At 48.2% G+C, this 20,026-nt stretch overlaps 3 protein-coding genes across 8 annotated transcripts in view; 1 reads left to right on the top strand and 2 right to left on the bottom strand.

Moving 5' to 3' along the window:
* Positions 1-409: 409 nt before the first annotated feature.
* On the bottom strand, positions 410-4,259 carry LOC117580250 (membrane-associated protein Hem). The gene is made up of 2 exons (XM_034266671.1): positions 2,877-4,259; positions 410-2,810 (listed from the first exon to the last, which is right to left on the bottom strand). The coding sequence occupies exons 1-2, from the start codon at positions 4,054-4,056 to the stop codon at positions 616-618; spliced, it is 3,375 nt and encodes a 1,124-aa protein (XP_034122562.1). The 5' UTR covers positions 4,057-4,259; the 3' UTR covers positions 410-615.
* An 891-nt stretch (positions 4,260-5,150) lies between these two features.
* LOC117579282 (isoleucine--tRNA ligase, cytoplasmic) lies at positions 5,151-9,411 on the top strand. Its single transcript, XM_034265079.1, has 7 exons — positions 5,151-5,269; positions 5,322-5,466; positions 5,532-6,150; positions 6,207-6,839; positions 6,904-7,754; positions 7,813-8,305; positions 8,366-9,411. Exons 2-7 carry the CDS (start codon positions 5,324-5,326, stop codon positions 9,308-9,310), a joined length of 3,684 nt encoding a protein of 1,227 aa, XP_034120970.1. The 5' UTR covers positions 5,151-5,269; positions 5,322-5,323; the 3' UTR covers positions 9,311-9,411.
* A 1,732-nt stretch (positions 9,412-11,143) lies between these two features.
* LOC117580231 (teneurin-m) overlaps positions 11,144-20,026 on the bottom strand; it is a 130,800-nt gene continuing 121,917 nt past the window's right edge. For all 6 annotated transcript variants that reach the window (XM_034266647.1, XM_034266648.1, XM_034266649.1 and 3 more), the window contains one exon: positions 11,144-19,379. In XM_034266647.1, the coding sequence (XP_034122538.1) occupies positions 13,760-19,379 (5,620 nt within the window). In that variant the 3' untranslated portion in view covers positions 11,144-13,759. The remainder of the gene's footprint in view (positions 19,380-20,026) is intronic.

Below are 20,026 nucleotides of genomic sequence, written 5' to 3'. Positions count from 1 at the left end.
GTTTACACAACACCAAAACAAAATAATACCAATGATATTTAACGAGAAATCGAATTCGCATTACCAACCAGATCTAAGGAACGAAAATATTTTATTACTTGCCTACAAGTATTTGTACACAAGACAAGCCTAAGATGTAACTTTGAACGTGACCAAATAATTTAATAATCGGAATATTTTTCCCCGAATCACACACACACATATTGAATATACACCAAACGGACGGACTCAAGGCTTGATCGATATGCCTGAGTCCATGCAATAATATGCAACTAATATTTGGGCAGCTATCCACAAGAATATAGAGATGAGCTGCTCGTTCGGGGGACCGACCGATAGACACATCTTTCAGTAAGCCGAATAAAGAATATACATACCGATCAAATAACTTAATAACCCATACTTGTCATATTTTGTTTACATAAGCACTTTATTCGAAGTTGTGTAAAAATGCAGAGTCTAGAATACAATTAGGGTATGTTTAACAGCTTTAGAGTATATTATATTAGCATTAGTGATCGACTGTCGACCGGCGGATACGGCTACGGGCTACGGTGTATAATATTCGGAATACAGCGACGGCGCTTATAATAATACTCGATGCTCGAACGTTGCTTAGAGACCCAGTATCTGTTCCTGCTTGTAGACGCCATGGTAGGCGTTGCGAATGAGGACATATGGGAAGCAGGACTCCAGCAGATCCATGGTGAGGAACGGCGATTGCTTAACAATCTCGTCGAGCAGCAAGTAGATGGACTCGCGGTTGCGGGTAGCCTCCTTGTCGGACTCCTGCCCCAGGCGAAGCAGCGACGAGCTGGCCAGAGCCAAGAACTCCTTCATGCGATCTTCCATGTCGTTCTGCCCGCAAATGGTGAACAGAGCGCCAAAGATGTTGTTGATGGCCGCCGCCATGCAGTGCGTGTTGTTCGAGTGGCCATCAATGGTGGCCCTGTAGAAGGAGTTCTCGTTGCGCGCCAGCTTCGGGATGGAGACGGCCACGAACACCATCAACAGACAAGCCGTGAGATGCTCTCCTTCGTCAAACTCTGGCTTCTTGGATTTAAGGGTGGTGGCCAGCGTAGGGTCCACCTTGCAGAGCAAACCAGCTGCCGATGCCATCTCAGAGGCAACGCGTATCTGATCTCCACCTGGTAAATGCTCCTGAAAGTCCTTCACCGAACTCAGCAGGAAGGGAATACGTTTGTCCAGCACATCCACGAGAGCCTCATGCACCAGATTGCGGAAGCAAATGATCACCCCAATGATGGTCATGCGCTGCAGCACCCGATCCACGTCCTGGAGCCGCTTGCACTGCTCCTTCATCACCTCCGGCTTGTCGAAGCTGGTCCGCAGTGTGATCAGCACCTCCTTGTTGGTGCCAACAAGCGTCTTGAGCTCCTGCACCTGGTTGGCTATGTGCCACATTAGCGTCTCGTTCAACGTTTTGATGCCATATGGACCGACGAGCTCTGCCAGAGCACGTAGTTCGTTGAGATCGGAGAACTCTTGCGGATTGAAGGGCACCCAGCCCTCTGGGGAAATGGGCACGAAGGCCTTCTGGTTGATGGAGAATACAATGTTTCCCGCTGATACGCGTCTCAGTAGAACCTCGCTGTACCAAGTGTTGTACAGGGCGGCAATGGTCTTCTCGCCATGCGAGTCCAAGGCCTGCGTCTGCTGCAGCAGGCAATTGTTGAATACTCGCGTTATGTCAATGTGAACGTAGTTCTCCACGGTTTGCAGCACATTCATGTAGGCTCGCACGCTGGCCAGCAGCTCCGAGGGCTTGGCAATCTCCATGGTCTCCTGGTTAAACATCACCATGCCCACGAGGTCTCTCGAGAAACGGTGCTCCAGGTTCTGACAGAGATATTCGCGAGGTGCAAATGCGAATTCCCACACATTGACAGTGGGACAGTAATTGATGGCATAGCAGAGCTCCGTCAGGGCCATGTGCAACTTGTCCATGGTGGTCAGATCCTCGCGCGTCTTTCGATATGACTCGTCTCCTGGCTTGCGTATGTCGTCAAAGTGCTTCGACTTAGACTTGTCCTTTTTCTTGCGGGCAGACTGCACGGACAGAATCTTGGCGCAGTGCTTGGGCAGCAAAGCATCTGCCATGGTGCACTGCTCATCGCAGATGGTGGTAATAATGTTCTTGGCCTCCTTGGCCATTTCCTCCAGAAATATGTTGACCACACTCAGCGATCTTTCCCGGATGTGGTGACGCTCCTCTGGGCACATTTCGTGAGTGCAGTTCTGGAAATGACTGCAGATAAGGGGGAAGGCTATGATATAGCGATTCTGAGCCGGGAACTCCAAACACATGTGAAACTGGTCGTCAAACATTTTGTTGTAGAAGCAAAATATGCTCAGATCAGAGGTCTCCACAAGTATCTCATCGAGATTGTCCACCACCCGCGTGTGGAACACCATGGAGTCCAGCAGACGAGCCAGTTCCGCATGCTCAGTTATTCTTAGGGCAGCCTTTCCCACGCTCATGTAGGTCTGCAGACGGAACCAGTCCAATCGGAAGGGTCGGAAGTAGAACAGCTCGTTGTCCTCCACCTGCTTCACAGTCAATCCGGCCGCCGTGTTATACAAAGAGCTGAAGATAATGCTCTCATCTTCCGGACACATCTGCAGGCTCTGCATGCGAATGTTCAGGTCCGTGGCGTCGAAGCCAGACAAATATTGCACATAGTACCGCTGCATCACCTGGCTGTACTTGCGGACCAAGGCGCGCAGCTCTTCCATATGAAAGAGCAGCTCTGGCAGCTGGCGATCCACCAGATCCTCGTTGCTTTTGCCTAGAAAGTAAGAATTCGACGTGCGGGATAATAAGAGTGAATAAATCATAAGCTAGGAGTACGAACCTTTGTGCTTGAGCAACGGAGGATTGTCGTTGTGCCGCAGTAGCCAGAGAATTTCGTCGCGCGCTAGGCAGAGGCCAATGAAGATGAAGATTGCCTTGGGACCGAGCAGTCCCGGCTGATCCGTCATTATCAGAGCCAGCTCCTTTAAGGCCGTGCGCAGAAACTTGCGGCGCTCGCGATGCATCAGAGCTGCCTTCTGTACTGCCGTGTTGTACGCCTCCTTGACCTCGGCTATCCTCTTGCTGTAGCCCTTGATGCCGTCAAAGGTGGACTGTATGTACTGATGTATCTGCAAGACCTCGTCGCGGAAGAGGGCCACCACCCAGCTGGACTCCAAGGCAGACACCCAGATCTTATTGACCTCTGGGTACTGGCCCAGCATTTGGTGGTTCAGAAGTAGGCCGAAAATAATCCAGCGGTCCATTGCCTCCAGGGAGATGTACTCGCAGGACATGGTATCCGTTCTGACGGCTTTCAGGAGTATAGCAGGATTCCCCACCAAGCTTAGCTTCTGCATCTCCCGCCACTTGTCCGCCGGCAGGTTCCGCAGAGCGTAGATGGAGGTGAGCGAGCGCAGGGCATTCGTGAGCAGCCGCTGGTGTGGAATAAACTCCTCCGAGAGTTTCTTCAGGGGAACCTCGTAGTCCAGGATCATCTGACCCAGGCGGGGAAAGCCAGTGTCCGCCTGATTATTCTGAAGCTCAAAGGCAGCGTTGTACAGACCCAACACAGCCTTGCGATCCTCGACTCTGGACAATACAATCATCAAAGAGACGTATGTCACCACCAAATCCAAGTAATTTTTGGTCAACTCAAAGTTCAACGTAATGTCCAAGTGGATCTGACAGGCATCCATTGTAGTGAGCAGTTCGCAGACATTGTCCTTGAAATCCAACAAGTCCACAAAAGTATGGTAATACAGTGAGAGCGATTTAATTATCTCCGCCTTGATGTTGACGATGGCATTCAACCCCTTTACATCTATGTTGGGGAATCGCTTCACAATAAATTTGATGCTCGACTCCAGGGACTTCTCGGAGAGGAACCCCGGCTTGGATTTGGTGTCGCCACAGGCCTTTTTGATATTGTATATTCGCGTGAGTATGCCCAGGCCGCGATCATTCAAGATAATCAGCTTCTCAGCTATCTTTTGCTGATTCGGAAAAATTGGGCGTGCCATTTCCGATGACTGATGGTATCGAGCAGTGGCTGAGGGCGAGTCTCCGACGTGGCCTAGTACACAAATGTGCGCTGGCGAACTATTTTAGCTGGCGATAAGGGCTAATCGGTACTCTATTTATATTTGTAAGATAGTTTAATTGGCTAAAAAAAATTCCACAAAAATGTACACATATCTCTTCTTCTTGTTTTCAGCCACTAGTGATGGGCGGCTAGCGATAGTTCCACTCCGTCACTTGTCTCGTGATTTTTAAAATACCCAGTCACTGTCGTGGCAAATTGGAAATTATTTGAAACAATCAAAATTATTTTATTATTATTTTATTAAAGTCCAGAACCAGATGATTTATTTTCGTTGATCATAGTACTCAGATCCCAGATTGCTAGCAAACTGTGCAATACATTTTTTTGGCGGCAGAGTGTGACCAGAAATAAAAGCCGAGCTCCATACGGTTACACTGCTCAGGAAGACGTTTTCGTTTGTTTACGTTTTGAACACAGGTATGTGAGAAGTCAATATGGCGTTCAAATAAGTTAAATAAATGAAAAGTGCAAATAATTTTAATATATTTGCATTTGTCTATACAAGTTTGTTCCTTCTTGCCTTTTGACGATCTCAAGCTCGTTGATAAACATGGTGATCATTTATCTTTCCGACAAAAGCTGTTTATAGATGTGCCAGCTCATGCAATAGGTCTCAGGGTGCAGCTATCATGGTCGACGTAGATTAGTTAATAAATTATTTTTTAAATAAGAAATTAACAACAAGTTGTCAAATTATTTACATTTCATTCCACCTCGTTTTATTTCTTTCATATATTTTTTTTTTTTTTTTAGGTTTTAAGTTACCGCTCTACCCTTAGGTAGAGGGGAATTATTTGGCCACCCGCCTTTACAAGGGGGAAATCGCCACGTCGTAATATGTAACTTGTTACAGCTTTGCTCCAATACTTACCTGGGGTAGAGGTTATTTTATTTTTTTATTTTTTGTTTTTTTTTCTTTCATCTATTGCTGTTGACCTTTTTACGAATATTTTGCGTGTCTGAGTACTGGGCTTCATAGTCAATACAATAAAAAAATTACTGTAAGTTAGTATTTACGGTATCTTTTTAAAAAAAAGAGTGTAATTTGGTTATATTTTTGAGCGTGCGGTCACACTGGTCACTCAGCGCACGTTGGCAAAATCGCCGCAAATCATTTCTTGAAACGAAAGGTGAGAAATAACATAAGAATTTGGATTTTACTTCAACGGCGGAGTTTTGCAGCCATGGGAAAGAAATTGCAGAGAAGTGACGTTTGCCGAGTGCCGGAAAATATTAATTTCCCGGCCGAAGAGGAGAATGTACTTCAGAAATGGCGTGAAGAGAAGATCTTCGAAAAGTGCAGCCAGCTGTCAAAGGGAAAGCCAAAGTAAGTTTTGCATACTATTGCGTCAGCCGCACTTACTCAAAAATATGCATTATTAAATGAATTAGGTACACGTTTTACGATGGCCCACCTTTTGCCACCGGTTTGCCTCACTACGGGCATATTCTAGCCGGCACAATAAAGGACATTGTAACACGCTACGCCTACCAGCAGGGATACCATGTGGATCGGCGCTTCGGCTGGGATTGCCATGGCCTGCCTGTGGAGTTTGAGATTGACAAGCTGTTGAACATCCGCGGGCCTGAGGATGTGGCCAAAATGGGCATAGCTGCCTACAATGCCGAGTGTCGGAAGATTGTCATGAGGTATGCGGATGAGTGGGAGAACGTTGTCACTCGGGTGGGTCGGTGGATAGACTTCAAGAACGATTACAAGACTTTGTATCCTTGGTATATGGAGTCCATTTGGTGGATATTCAAGCAGCTGTTCGACAAAGGTATGGTGTATCAGGGAGTTAAGGTCATGCCTTATTCGACTGCCTGCACAACGTCACTGTCTAATTTCGAGGCGAATCAGAACTACAAGGAGGTCGTGGATCCTTGTGTTGTCATAGCTTTGGAGGCATTGACACTGCCAAACACTTTCTTCCTGGTGTGGACCACAACGCCCTGGACGCTGCCGTCGAATTTTGCGTGTTGTGTACATCCCACGATGACCTATGTGAAGGTATGTTTTAAAATATGTAAATTGCTGAATCAAATTACATTTCCCTGCCAATTCAGGTACGCGATGTCAAGAGCGATCGGGTGTTTATTCTTGCGGAGTCACGTCTGTCCTATGTCTACAAAACGGAGACAGAGTACGAAGTGAAGGATAAGTTTGCTGGCAAAACTCTCAAGGATCTGCACTACAAGCCGCTGTTTCCGTACTTTACGAAGCGTGGTGCCGAGGTGAAGGCCTACCGCGTGCTGGTCGATGAATATGTCACGGAGGATTCAGGTACAGGCATTGTACACAATGCTCCCTACTTCGGCGAGGACGATTACCGCGTCTGCTTGGCAGCCGGAATCATCACAAAGTCAAGCGCGGTGATTTGCCCTGTCGACGATGCGGGACGGTTCACGAAAGAGGCCAGCGATTTTGAGGGCCAATATGTTAAAGATGCCGACAAGCAGATCATGGCCCATTTGAAGGCGAGCGGCAATCTGGTGTCCAGTGGTCAGGTGAAGCATAGCTACCCCTTCTGCTGGCGGTCAGACACTCCGCTGATTTACAAGGCCGTGCCCTCGTGGTTTGTGCGTGTCGAACACATGTCCAAAAATTTGCTGGACTGCAGCTCTCAGACCTATTGGGTGCCTGACTTTGTGAAAGAGAAACGATTCGGAAACTGGCTCAAGGATGCCAGAGATTGGGCTGTAAGTAAAATTTGTTTATACATTTGTAAATTCTAATCAAGATGCAACAATCTATTCCCTTAAGATATCCCGTAATCGTTACTGGGGTACTCCAATTCCCATATGGCGTTCGCCCAATGGAGATGAGACTGTGGTAATTGGCAGCATCAAACAATTAGCGGAACTTTCCGGCGTTCTTGTTGAGGATCTGCACCGTGAGACCATTGACAATATTGAGATACCTTCAGCTATTCCCGGAAACCCTCCACTGCGTCGGATTGCTCCCGTTTTCGACTGTTGGTTCGAGTCCGGATCGATGCCGTTTGCTCAGCAGCATTTTCCGTTCGAGAACGAAAAGGACTTTATGAACAACTTTCCTGCTGACTTCATAGCAGAGGGCATTGATCAGACCCGCGGATGGTTCTATACGCTCCTTGTGATCTCGACGGCGCTCTTCAATAAGGCGCCGTTCAAGAACCTCATCGCAAGCGGATTGGTGCTGGCAGCCGATGGTCAAAAGATGTCCAAGCGCAAGAAGAACTATCCCGATCCCATGGAGGTCGTCCACAAGTATGGAGCCGATGCTCTGCGCCTGTACCTTATTAATTCCCCGGTGGTGCGAGCCGAGAGTCTGCGCTTTAAGGAGGAGGGTGTGCGGGACGTCATCAAGGATGTGTTTCTTCCGTGGTACAATGCCTACCGTTTCCTACTGCAAAACATCGTTCGTTACGAGAAGGAGGACTTGGCGGGCAAGGGCCAGTACACCTATCAACGCGATCGTCACTTGAAAAACATGGATCAGGCTTCAGTTATCGATGTGTGGATATTGTCGTTCAAGGAATCTCTTCTAGAGTTCTTTGCCACCGAAATGAAGATGTATCGACTGTACACAGTCGTGCCCCGACTCACGAAATTCATTGATCAACTGACCAACTGGTGAGATATATAATTTCAAGACCTGGCGCAAATTCCAATAACAAGAGTTCGTTTGAAGGTATGTTCGTCTCAATCGTCGACGCATCAAGGGAGAGCTTGGAGCAGAACAGTGTATCCAGTCGCTCGACACGCTTTATGATGTTCTATACACTATGGTTAAAATGATGGCCCCTTTTACGCCTTACCTCACGGAGTATATATTCCAACGGTTGGCCTTGTTCCAGCCACCTTGCTCCTTGGAGCATGGTGATTCAGTGCACTTTCAAATGATGCCCGTTAGTCAGAAGAAATTCATTCGGAATGACATCGAGCGCTCTGTAGCCTTGATGCAGTCGGTTGTGGAGCTGGGACGCGTTATGCGTGATCGACGCACTCTGCCAGTTAAGTATCCTGTTTCGGAGATAATCGTGATTCACAAAGACGAGCAAACCCTGGCGGCTGTCAAGAGTCTTCAAGACTTTATTCTCAGCGAACTGAACGTTCGAAAACTGACATTAAGCTCTGACAAAGAGAAGTATGGAGTAACTTTAAGAGCCGAGCCCGATCACAAGGTAAGTTATTGACTACTTGTTATGTAAGGAATTATTATCAAAGTGAAAATCTCTTTTTAGACGCTCGGCCAGCGACTTAAAGGCAACTTCAAGTCTGTAATGGCTGCTATCAAGGCGCTTAAGGATGATGATATTCAGAAGCAAGTTGCTCAGGGGTACTTCAACATTTTGGATCAGCGCATAGAGCTGGAGGAAGTTCGGATAATTTACTGCACGTCCGAGCACGTGGGAGGCAACTTTGAAGCCCATAGCGACAATGAGGTTTTGGTCCTCTTGGACATGACGCCCAACGAAGAGCTACTTGAAGAAGGCTTAGCACGCGAAGTCATCAACCGAGTACAAAAGCTGAAGAAGAAAGCTCAACTGATACCGACCGATCCCGTTCTTATCTATCATGAGCTTACTGCCAACGGCAAGAAGGAAACCTTGGAGGCTGAAACTCAGCTAAAGAAGGTTTTGGCAAACTATGCATCCATGATCCAGACTGCCGTCAAATCCGAATTCGCACCGTATTCAGCTAATCAGGCAGCTAAAAAACGCCTTATCGCTACTGAGCTAGTGGACCTGAAGGGGGTTCCTTTGAAGCTGACTATTTGCTCCACTGAAGAGCTGCAGTTGCCTAGTCTGGCTTGGTTGAACGTAACCTTGGCCGAGGATGTGAAGCCACGCTTCGGAAAAAGCAATAAGGCGTCTCTGTTGCTTCAGCATAATGTTACTAAGAAGCTCATTACCTTGTCTATGTTACGAAATGAGTTAGAGCTGTTATTCGGCCTATACGGAGTCAATTACAACATATATGTTATCGATCAGCAGAAGAATGTCAGTGAGCTGAAGTCCATAGACAAAGGCCTTAGCGGAAATCTTTTGGTTCTAGCCCGAAGTGCGAACACGCTCCAGACGACATCAGGATATGAAGTGGCCGCAGCCCCGTACTCAAAATTTGTTAACCAGCCATCAGGCAGTACCGCATTCACGGAGAATCCTACAGGACATGCTCTAGTTTAAATGAGTTGCTTTTGTTTGTAGTACTCTATTGTAATCGAACATGAGGTCGGTTAGCGACACACGTGCCTCAATAAACACAGTAAAAAGATTTTTATAGTCGATAGGAAATGGTGATTGAAAATTTGGAATATCACTAGGAAAAATATCCTTGGTAAGGATTCAATCTAGGGTGTTCCTTTCACCACAAAGAGCGTCGCACGCCAATATCCGACAAAAAATGGAAAAGTTATAGAGCTATGGGAATTCTAATTACAAATTTCGCATAATCCTTAATGTTCTTGAATCCAAACTCATTGCAAACAATGCTAGATATTCTTCTCATCACAAGGAGCCAGAAAACAGCAGTTATAGCCTACAAGGGAGTAACCTTAAAAATAGCTTTACATTGGCATTATCTTTAATGTCCAAATGTCATTCCAAGGTGACTACAACTTACTTAGTTGTACATGAATTTCGTTTGTTTACATTTATAATGGTTTAATTTCGAACCTGTAAGATACTTAAATCTTTGAGATACCTGCGTATCTAAGATATAGACAGGAAAAATATACTTTGTAAAAACGTTTCCGACCCTCTAAAGTATATCTATTCTTTATCAGTATCAATAGCCAAGTCGTTATAGCCATGTCTGTCTGTTCGGCTTGTTTGTCGCCTGTTTCTCAGAGGCTCTAAGAGCTGGGACAACCAAGTTTTGCATGCAGGCGGCTGTACCATCCACACTGCTTCAGAGTCTTCTGAAGCTTCACTGCTTCTGGGTCTTTATCGAACATGTTCGATCAATCAGCATTTGACTCAGTGCAGATTTTTTGTAGAGCAGGTTCGATTGTGTTCATTGAAGATCGCTTTTTGAGATATAAGGAGAAGCCTCTTGCTGTCGTGAATGGCTCATCTACATCTATAGCATCTACATCTACTATGATGCCACTTAATAAGTGAGGGAGAGATAGAATAAATGTATAGCTCAGACCTCCTGCAGCCTTACAACCCCTGTAGCATGTTGAAAGGATTATAGTCAGACGGGCTATACAATATCTTCGTAAAATTTAGTACTTGAAATATTAAATTATCACCTATTTTCGCAAAAGTATATTAATCCCCTCTACCCTTATTTCTGCAAATACATTTCAGACAGATCAGGTATTTTAAGAAAATCGTTTGCTGGTCACAGGTACATATGTAGGTATGTACGTACATGTGCATGCATGCATACGGGCTTCTACAAAATAAAATTATTGACATGTTAAATGTCCTAATGCATTTACCAGGTGAAGTCATGTATGCAATATTTTACGTATATTTACAACCAAGTTTTGCATCCAGGCGGCTGTAGTCACACTGCTTCACAGTCTTCTTAAGCTTTGCTGCTTCTGGGTCTGGATCGAACATGTTCGATCAATCAGCATTTGACTCATACATATGTATGAATACTATGTAAGGGGTTTTTTTGTATTGGGGGCCAAAGCTTTCCCAAAGTGCATAGACCTATTACGTGAAGGGCATGTATGTTTCGGCAGCACTCACAAACCTATACATTCAAGCTTGGACCCAGCACTAGAGCCAGGCAGAAGAATTCGTCCTCAAAAATATATTACGCATCTTGATTGATTATATTGTCTTTGGTTATACTTACTTTTGAAGATAAACCGCACCAAACAATTTTAAATTGAGAAGAGTATTCTTTATATTTTCCATTTTATTGAAATCGCTTTTTACTCGTAATATTATTAGTTATTATATATATTTATATGGATGTATTATCATGTATGTATATCGGCTTGCCATAAATGTAGGTATGTTATGTGTACACAATTAATTTTTGCTTTGCGTCGTTTGTTTTTTTATGCATCGTTTGTTTTGTATTTTATAAACTATCTTTACCGCTGCGGTGGCGTCTTGATCGGTATCTGTATGATTTTAAGAGACAATTTAGTACACTTAATACATGTATTATTCGTAAGTTATTTATGCTTCGAATCGTAATTGCTTTGCTTCAACGGCCTGCTGCTTATAGATGTGGTTTCTATTTCATTACAATCAGTTAATAGTTCTAAACATGAGCTCAACTAATTGCTTAAGGTTGGCGCTTGCCATTTGCTGGAAATTTACAGTTCACGTCGAAGAACAAAGGGGACCGGGTATGTAGATCTGAGCACAACAAGTTGGACGTGGACCGTTGGCATCCATCCGTACTTTGTAGATCTTTCGTGTTTCAGTCACAATTGTTTGCTGCTTTATGCTGATTTCAATCATTTTGTTTTGTTCTTTATATATTTTTGGTTAATATAATGCTGCTTAATATTAGAACATACACATTTATATACGTTTGCTGATTTTTACAATTTTCCATCTGAGTGAAGGCTTCTGCCGTGTAATGTTTGGGTGATGAAGTAATCATTATGTTCGATTAGTTACATAGCAGCAGCTCCACTCATCAAAATGAACGCACACCGATTATGATGTATAGTCTTAAGTATAGGGGCTAAGTGTTTATCCATTATCAGTTATTTTTTGTTTCATTTATAATTTTATTTAATAAAATTACTAACACTTTAGCTAATTACTACGCTTTGCTCTCTGTTCTCTGTACTCCACAGTCCGCACTGCCTTGGAACAGTATCCATCGCTTATTTTCACATTAGTTAGGTGCTAATCCTTTTCGTTTTTACGATACTCCCTTCTATAGCCTAATTCTTAATGACTATGTGTAGTTGTATGTGTGTGTGTAGGGTGTATATAATACAAGGTGTGTTCTATATGGTTATAGGGGGTGTGTAAACGTACTCCTCAAGACCTAAATACGCGCACTAAGTTGTTATGCTAGTTTATATCTCAATAGTCAATAGTTTAGTTTCAGTTATAAATAGTTCAATAATAATTATAAACACAAAGTGTTGGCTAAAGGCCAACAACACAGAAGGGACCATAGTACGGCTTTAAATCGGGGCAATTAAAATTGCAATAATTGAAAACTGTATAATTACCAGATTAAAAGAAACTAAACCCTATGTGACACTCCCGTGGTGGGATTAGCATTAAAAATTGTGTTGCTTTTACAAATTAACATGGCAAACGGTACAAACTAAATATTGCAGTTTAAAAACTAAAAGTTAAGGACTATCTTTAAAAAAAATGAGTAAAGTACATGCTGTTGCTTTTCATGTTCATGATCGGTTCGGTTCGGTTCGATTCGATTTACTTCGATTTTTGTTCGTCACACTTCAAGTTGTTAGATGAAATGTTTAGAAATATATATATCACAATTTGTAAAAAGTTGTTAATGCGTTTTGTCATTGAATAAATTCAACAGTTTAACATTTAAAAATGAGTGGAAAGAGTCGATAGAGTATTGCATTGCATTGCTTTGAAGAGGGACTGTACTGTCTAAAGATTCCTTTTGATTCTCGGCTATCCAAACAAAGAAGACGCGTCTGAGTCTTTTTAAATTCGAGCATTCGGTTAACGTATATATTTCGCTTAAAAGAAGTACGTGTAAAAGGATAAATACGCGCTGATGGATAGGTAAAGCATAGTAGTAAAGTAGTCATTCTTATATATACAAAGCACTACGAAAGTGAAGCAGCTTTCAAGCAGCATCTCTGTTGCCATGATTTTTGGCTAGGCTAGGGCTGGGGCTAGGGCTTGGGCCAGGATCTGGGTCTAGGGCTACTGCTGGGGGGGGTGTGGCCTTTAATCTTTTTACATTTATTCAACTGTTAGATTAACATCTTTACTTATTCGTATGCATATTTTGCTGTGTAATACTTATCGTTTGACATCCAAATGCAACTGGCTAATGGGCACGGGTAGACGAGACACAGAAACATCAAACAATATTTCTATATTCTGTTCTGTTCCGCTCGATTCTGAGTTCTGTCCCTCTGCTGATGCATCAGATGCATTAATACGCTGATGTAGCGTACTTGCTTGCCAATGCAAATTCAAATGCAAGCAGGCTGTTGTCCGGAAGGACACTGATCTAAATTTTAAAAAATTACATTAAACATTACACACATGGACTAAACATACGCCTACTATTAGCCTAAACTCAACGCGAACACATACATATTCCTGTTCCGGTGTACATACATATCGTACATACTCATTGAAGATTCTTCTGCTATTCGAGGGTTGGGTTGCCTGATGACTAATACTAAACTTTAAGCTTGATTAAAGTTTACATTAATAAGTGTTTTCTTGAATGTTCGCTTGTGTTGTCATGTGTCATTGTGTCATTGTGCTGCTGTGGTTGTGGTTGTCGCTGTTGCGTATTTCACCTAATTACAAAATTTGCTCCTCAGCTGTCTCGCTGCTTTCCCTCTGCTCCTTCCTGCCCACGGCTATTAGGTATTCATCCTGATCGCCATACTCCCCATCGGCCACTTCACTCTCCAGCTCCAGCTCCAACTCGAGGTCGGGCTCGGAATGCTGCTCCTCTTTGTCCTCCTCCACTCACGCACTCGGCTCGCCGACCCTGAGCTGGTGCCGGCTGGAGCCGGTTCTGTGGCTGCTCCCGGTCTTGCGGCGTTTGCGCTTGGCATCGCGCTGGAAGGCCACGTTGCCGGGATCGTCGGCCAGCTGGGGATACTTGTGTATGCTGTGTATGTCAATCCCGATCCAACCATCGACGTCGCCGTGCTGGACGAGCTCCTCCTTCTCCTCCTCGGTCCAATCACCGCGACCCTGGAAGCCGGCGGCCACCAGCTGCTTCTCTAGCTCCCAGGCCCGTTCCACGGCTCGCTTGTGAGCATGCTTCAGTATGCGATGTCGCTCCTGCTCGGGATCCACGCCGTACTTGATGATGACCACCGCATCGGGTCCGTGGAGGCGCAGCTCTTTGGCCGCACTGCCGCCGTGATCGCTGATCTCGTGGGTTGATATGTTAAACATGCCGCCCAGGCGACGCAGCTCCTCGTTGTCGTCGCGCAGCTTCAGTACATTGTCCTTCACAAAGTAGAAGACGTCCTGGTCGTGTATGCTAAAGTGCAGGTCCAGGAAGAAGGAATTGTTGAACACACTGCTCACAACGTCCTGCACCACGCTGTTGGCCCCATCCACAACGCTGACCAGTGCCCGTCCCCCGATCGTCGAAAGCAGCACGCCCTCGCCAAAGACTCCGCGACGGTAGCTGACGCGCGGCAGGAGGTTGCGCATCTTTGGCTCCATCTTGAGCAGCGGCTTGGGCACAAAGTCAAAGTCGCTGAACTTCTCGCTCGTCTTCTCCACAATGCACTCCAGGCCGGAGATGACGCCGAAGTCGGGGGCCAGCGTGTTCGATTTGATAGAGGCCTGGGGCGTGTACTGGGCCAGCTTGGTGTAGCGGGTGCTCTGCATGTTGTCCAGGTCGTAGCCGAACAGCTGCAGCCAAGCGTCCAGGTCGATCATGAAGTTCTGCGGCTTGTTGGGGTTAATGGGATCGTTGTTGTGGAACCGATAGATGAACACATCCGTGGGGTGGGACATTTCGGTGGCCAGTGTCTCCCAGAGCGGCGTCATCCACTGACCCACATGGGGATCGTACTGTCGCTGCTCCGTGTAAATCAGTTTGGTGTGTGGGTCAATCAGGCCGCCATGGAAGTCAACGGGCACAAAGAAGTCGGGCTTGGTGTCCTTGATGATCCGTCCGAACGGTGTGCGCTTGAGCTCCTTGACGATGCCACCGTTCATGTCGAAGAAGGCCAGCGGTGAGCCGTTCTGATCGGTGGCCACATAGTACCTCTGATCGGCGTTCTCCAGGGCAATCAGCATGTCGCGGTCATCGTAGTAGAATTTCATGGTCTTGGCCAGCTTGGGGAAGTGCACGTGCGTGACCAGGTGCGGTGTCCGCGGATTGGCGTAGTAATACTGGGTGGTGTTGCCCTTATTATCGTGCCAGGCCACTAGGCGGCTGCGATCGTCGTAGTAGTACCAGCTCTGGAAGCGCTCGCGCTCGAAGGCGTGGATCAGCTGTCCGCGGTTGTTGTACCGGTACTTCTGTTCTCCGCGCCGCACCACGAAGCCGCGGGCATCGTAGTTGTTGAACTCCACGTCGCCCAGCTTAATCACACGATCCCCGATGTCGTAGCCGAGGTTAAACTTCTCACCTTGATCCACAACGCCGACAGTGTTGCCGTTCTCGTCGTACAGGTATTTCCAGTTGTTGGTGCCCAGGACCTCGATCACATGACCATCGGCGTTATAGTTGATCTTGTCGAAGGCCGTAGATCTGCCAAAGGTTGTCTTCTGGGACTTGATGCGATTGCGCAGGTCGTAGTCTAGCTCCAGGCGGAACACGTCGATGTTCTTGACGTTCATCAGGACGCTCTTAACACGACCGTGCTGGTCGTAGTCGACAATTGTGAAGAACTGCTTGGCAGAGTCTTGGATGACCGTGCGGTTGAAGGCGTTGCGCGTGATCTTCAGATCCTGAACGACCTCCAGCTGCCCCAGGTTCTGGCTGTACTTGTAGCGGGTCGTCGGAAGCTCCTTGTCGTCGATGGCCATCTCGATGCCGCTCAATCTGGCGTTGCCGTCGTAGGCGTACTTAAAGTGGGCCGATGCCAGCGAGTTCTTGGAGCCAAACCGTAGCTTCTCGTCTTTAAGGATGCCCGCGTGATACTTGAACTCGCGGCGCAGCTCGAAGCCCGGCTCCTGCACCTCTACGGATTTCACCAGGCTGGTGGTGTCCTGGTAGGTGTAGTGGGTGCTCGAAAGACCCGCCAAAATGGTCTCCAGGCGTCCGGCGGCGTCGTGCACAAAAGCCACCTTGCCCGACTGGTGCGGATGGATCTTGGCCAGGATTTGGCCCTCGTCATTGTACAGAATCTCGAAGGGATGGCGGTTTATGGGCGAGTAGTATTGGTACTTGAAGAAGCCCAGCGACGTCTGCAGCGAGAACGAGTGGATGTGGCCCCGCGGCGTGGTCAGACTCTGCAGTGCACCGGCATCGTCGTACTGTAGCAGATAGTCTGAGCGACGTGGCGTAGTCACCTTTAATGGCAACGATCCAAACATGTCCTTGAAGGCATAGACCATGGTCGAGCCATCGCCATACTTGATCTCGTTAAGGCGGCCGTTGCGGTCGAAGGAGTAGGCCTCCTGGAGGACGCCCCACTTCCAGCTAACCAGTCGCCCGAAGCGATCGTACTCCAGATCGACGTCCGCATAGTCGCCCGACTGCGGCCGGAAGCTGATGGGGCGCGAGGTGCGGTCGTAGGTAACATTCAGCAGCTCCTGTTTGTCGTCCACCATCACCACCACCGACTGCGTCTCGCGATCGTACTCCAGGGTCAGCACGTTGTCTCCGTTCACCCGCAGCTTGCGTCCCACTTCTGTGACGGGGCGTGGCGTGCCCTTGTTTTGCTTGCCCGGCAGCTGCGGCTGCTGGCGACGCACAAAGTAGCGCCACTCAAAGCGGTTGGCCAGATCTCCGGCGATCTCGGTGCGTTGCTTGGCCGGCACGGGGTAGCTCTCGCCTAGCAACGGACTCTGTTCGGCCAGAATGGTGTACGGAGCAACTTCCATTTGCAGGGTGTGTCCCCAGGGCGTGATGCTGGTCGTGGAGCCGTCCATTTCGACTGTGGTACGCGACTCAGCGGCTCCGTTCTTCACGATGACCGTGGCGCCCTGTATCAGCATCGACTGCTCCTTCTGCGAGTTCTCCGATACCTTCACCATGGCTCCCTTCACGCTCAGGTCGAAGCTCAGTTCGATTACCCGGCCGGTGGGGGTGACAGCGGAGGTGAGCCGGCCAAACTCGTCGTAGTTGTAGACATAGGAGCGTCCGGTAGAGTCCAGTTTGGTCTTCAGCAGCCCCGTGGGTCCGTGGTACTCGTATGTGACGTTGTAGTTATCCGGCGTGCTCAGCTCGTGAAGCATCTTCATGCGGGTCATGCGCAGACGGCACTTCTGGCCCTTGGTGTTCTCGATGGAGTTCACCTGCGAGGTGTAGTCGCGCAGCAGGAACACCTTGTTGCCGGCCGCATCCGTGACGGTGCTCAGCTTGCCGTTGGAGGTGTTCACGTTGTAGGTGAAAACGTAGGTCGTCTCTCCGGTGAGGATGTTGCGCGTGGAGACGTGCTGACCGAACCTGTTGAAGATGTAGATCTCCTGCATGTCGGGCGCGTAGATCTCGTACTCCCGCGAGGGACTCGCCTCCGGAATGCTCGACATCACCGACCGGATGCGATAGTTAGCCTGATCGGCGATGTGCACGTGTCCGTCGGGGGTGACGGCCAGGGCGGCAATCGTGTTGAATTTGGCGCTCGTGGCCAGATAGTGCTCTGCCTCGAAGCAGTCGCATCCACGCTCCAGGCAGTTGCATTTAGACTCGACGCCCGCAAACGGCGCAATGCGGCCGTCCGTTCCGATCACTCGAACGCGGTTTATCCTCTGCGAATCGCTCTCGGCCACGAACAGCTCCCCGAGGGGACCAAATGCAATGGACTGGGGCATCACCAGGGTGGCGTGGGTGGCCAGATCCGTATCGTAGGCCGTAGAGGCAGTGGCACAATGCAACGGGCGGCCGGAGATGACGCGAACGCGTCCATCCGGGGTCATGCGAAGGATCATGTGGTCGTCGATGATGTGCAGGGTATTGTCCATGGGCGAGACGGCCAGCTCGGTGGGCCAGCGCAGGTGCATTTCCTCCAGCTTGAGGGTGCCCTCGCAGGGGATGGGTTTCCAATGCGACTTGTGCATGTGGTTGCCGATGAGGGTGCTCACGATGCCGTCCCGATCCACCATCCGAATGTTCGTTCCGTCCGCAAAATACAGGACGTTGTCGCTGGAGATGGCAATGCCCTTGGGGTACGCCAGCTTGGCGTCCTTCGCCAGGGCTCCGTCCCCGCAGTGGGCCTCGTCACCGGGCAGGCAACGCTCGCCGGAGCCCACGATCGCCTCCCAGTTCAGCTCCGGCTGCGAGTAGTCGTTGGTATCGCGCACGCGGATGATCTGATGCGACTCCGGATCGGAGACGTACAGAGTGCCATCGAGTGGACTCAGGGCCATGTGGTAGCGGTAGGACACGCGTGTGGCATTCAACTTGACGACTGTGCGAATGCTGCCGTCGGTCATTATGCGGCGGATGTAGTTAAAGTCGCCGACAAAGAGACTGCCATCGGGGGCAGCGGCCAGAGCAACGGGGGCCAGCAGACGCTGCTTCATGGCCAGGCCGTCACAGTCGAGGCACTCCAGCGGTCGCTGGTGCCCATCGCCCATGGTGGTGAGGATGATGCGGGGCTTGTTCCTCAGGTAGATGTTCGAGCCGTCGCCCTTCTGGAGGATGCCCTCGTGGAAGTTGTAGCGGTGGTGGATGTCCAGGTTCCAGCCACCCACCTCCGAGATGGACATGTCGTGGCCACTGAGCTTGGTCGTCTGGATATCCCAGACGGTGTCCTTGCAATCCGTGTACTGGTAGCCGACCTTTACCACCGCCGTGGTCACGCCGTAGACGCGCTGCCTGTAGATGTTAAGGCGGTTCCAGGCGTAGGTAAACTTGATTCCCGGATCAGCCTCGAAGACGCGCTCGAAAAGGATGCCTTCAATGGTGATGCGCAGGTGGATGAGGTGCAGTGTGGCGGGTATGGAGTCGGGCGTCAGTTGCAGCTTGATCGTAGATAGATAGCCGGCAGCGCGGGACGAGTGATAGACCAGATTGAGGCCGGTTCCCGGAATCTGCAGCGACTCCTGGATGACCTGTGACTCCGCGAGGATGGCACTGCGGTCGGGACAGGCTCCCTGAAAGCCGTGCTTCCAGGAGGCCAGCACCACGGGCTTCATCAGGTCGTAGTCGTGTGAGAAGCACGTATGCGTCGTTGTCGTGGCCACGCCCTTCTCCTCGGACATGCTCATTACCACCACGTCGATGATGACAACCTCGTTCCACGGCACTTGCACGATGCGTGACTGAGGCCGGAAGGGCGCTCGTCCGAACTGAAGGGTCACAGCTCCTCCGCCATTGACCATCAGATCGAACCAGCCGTCGTCGCGGGTCAGCGTAAAGCCCTCCAGCAGAGTGGTAGTCGAGACTCTGACACCCACCAGGCCCATGCCCAGGGAGGTGACGACGCGGCCGCGGATGACCGCTGATCGGCTGTGGGGATTAAAGAGAACATAGATTAGCGGAGTCTTGCAAGGATGGGATGTCGTATGAAGAGGATATCGATTTCATCTATTGTAATTATGGATATCATGGCTATTAGCTATCAAGCGGTTTGAACTGAGGACTGGCAACTACTTGAAAAAACAACAAATAAGTAGTACAAATGATAAGAATTCACACGCACAGAACATAAGACTCGTTTCAACACATAAAGGTATTACAAGTTGAACAATATATGTATATAGTATTTATGTATATAGTACGTTTGTATGCATGGTATGTGGTGGTAGTTGGTGTGACCTAGCATTGACCTAAGTAAGAGAACGATGAATCGATTCAATTCGGCTGAATCCATAGCTTAGACATAGTATGTTTGTATGTTAAACTAAAAATCCAAAGGATATTTTGGATATCTCTGGGTTTCTGGTTGTCTGGAGCGTAACAAACTTAAAAGATAAACTACCAACCGAGCGCTTATTGGAACCAAAATAAACTACCGTTTTTCAAGGAAATGATAATGATAAGAACGAACGTTAATGGAAAATGAACGAGTGTTCGAAAGTAAGAGCGAGTGGAAACGAATGAAACGATATTAGTATAAGTAAGTTCAAGTATAAGTTTAAGATGTACCAAACAAC

Source organism: Drosophila guanche, unplaced genomic scaffold (genome assembly GCF_900245975.1).
Source record: "Drosophila guanche unplaced genomic scaffold, DGUA_6, whole genome shotgun sequence".
Lineage (NCBI taxonomy): Eukaryota > Metazoa > Arthropoda > Insecta > Diptera > Drosophilidae > Drosophila > Drosophila guanche.
The sequence above is the reverse complement of the archived record's forward strand: the minus strand, read 5'-3'. Positions and strand labels throughout refer to the sequence as shown.

Bases quoted from the DNA above. Each gene is read 5' to 3' on its own strand.
- LOC117580250 (XM_034266671.1), bottom strand. From the start codon at position 4,056: ATGGCACGCCCAATTTTTCCGAATCAGCAAAAGATAGCTGAGAAGCTG. The intron at 2,811-2,876 runs GTTCGTACTCCT...CTTACTTTCTAG, and splicing joins TCCGTTGCTCAAGCACAAAG to GCAAAAGCAACGAGGATCTG.
- LOC117579282 (XM_034265079.1), top strand. From the start codon at position 5,324: ATGGGAAAGAAATTGCAGAGAAGTGACGTTTGCCGAGTGCCGGAAAAT. The intron at 5,467-5,531 runs GTAAGTTTTGCA...TAAATGAATTAG, and splicing joins CTGTCAAAGGGAAAGCCAAA to GTACACGTTTTACGATGGCC. The intron at 7,755-7,812 runs GTGAGATATATA...GTTCGTTTGAAG, and splicing joins ATTGATCAACTGACCAACTG to GTATGTTCGTCTCAATCGTC.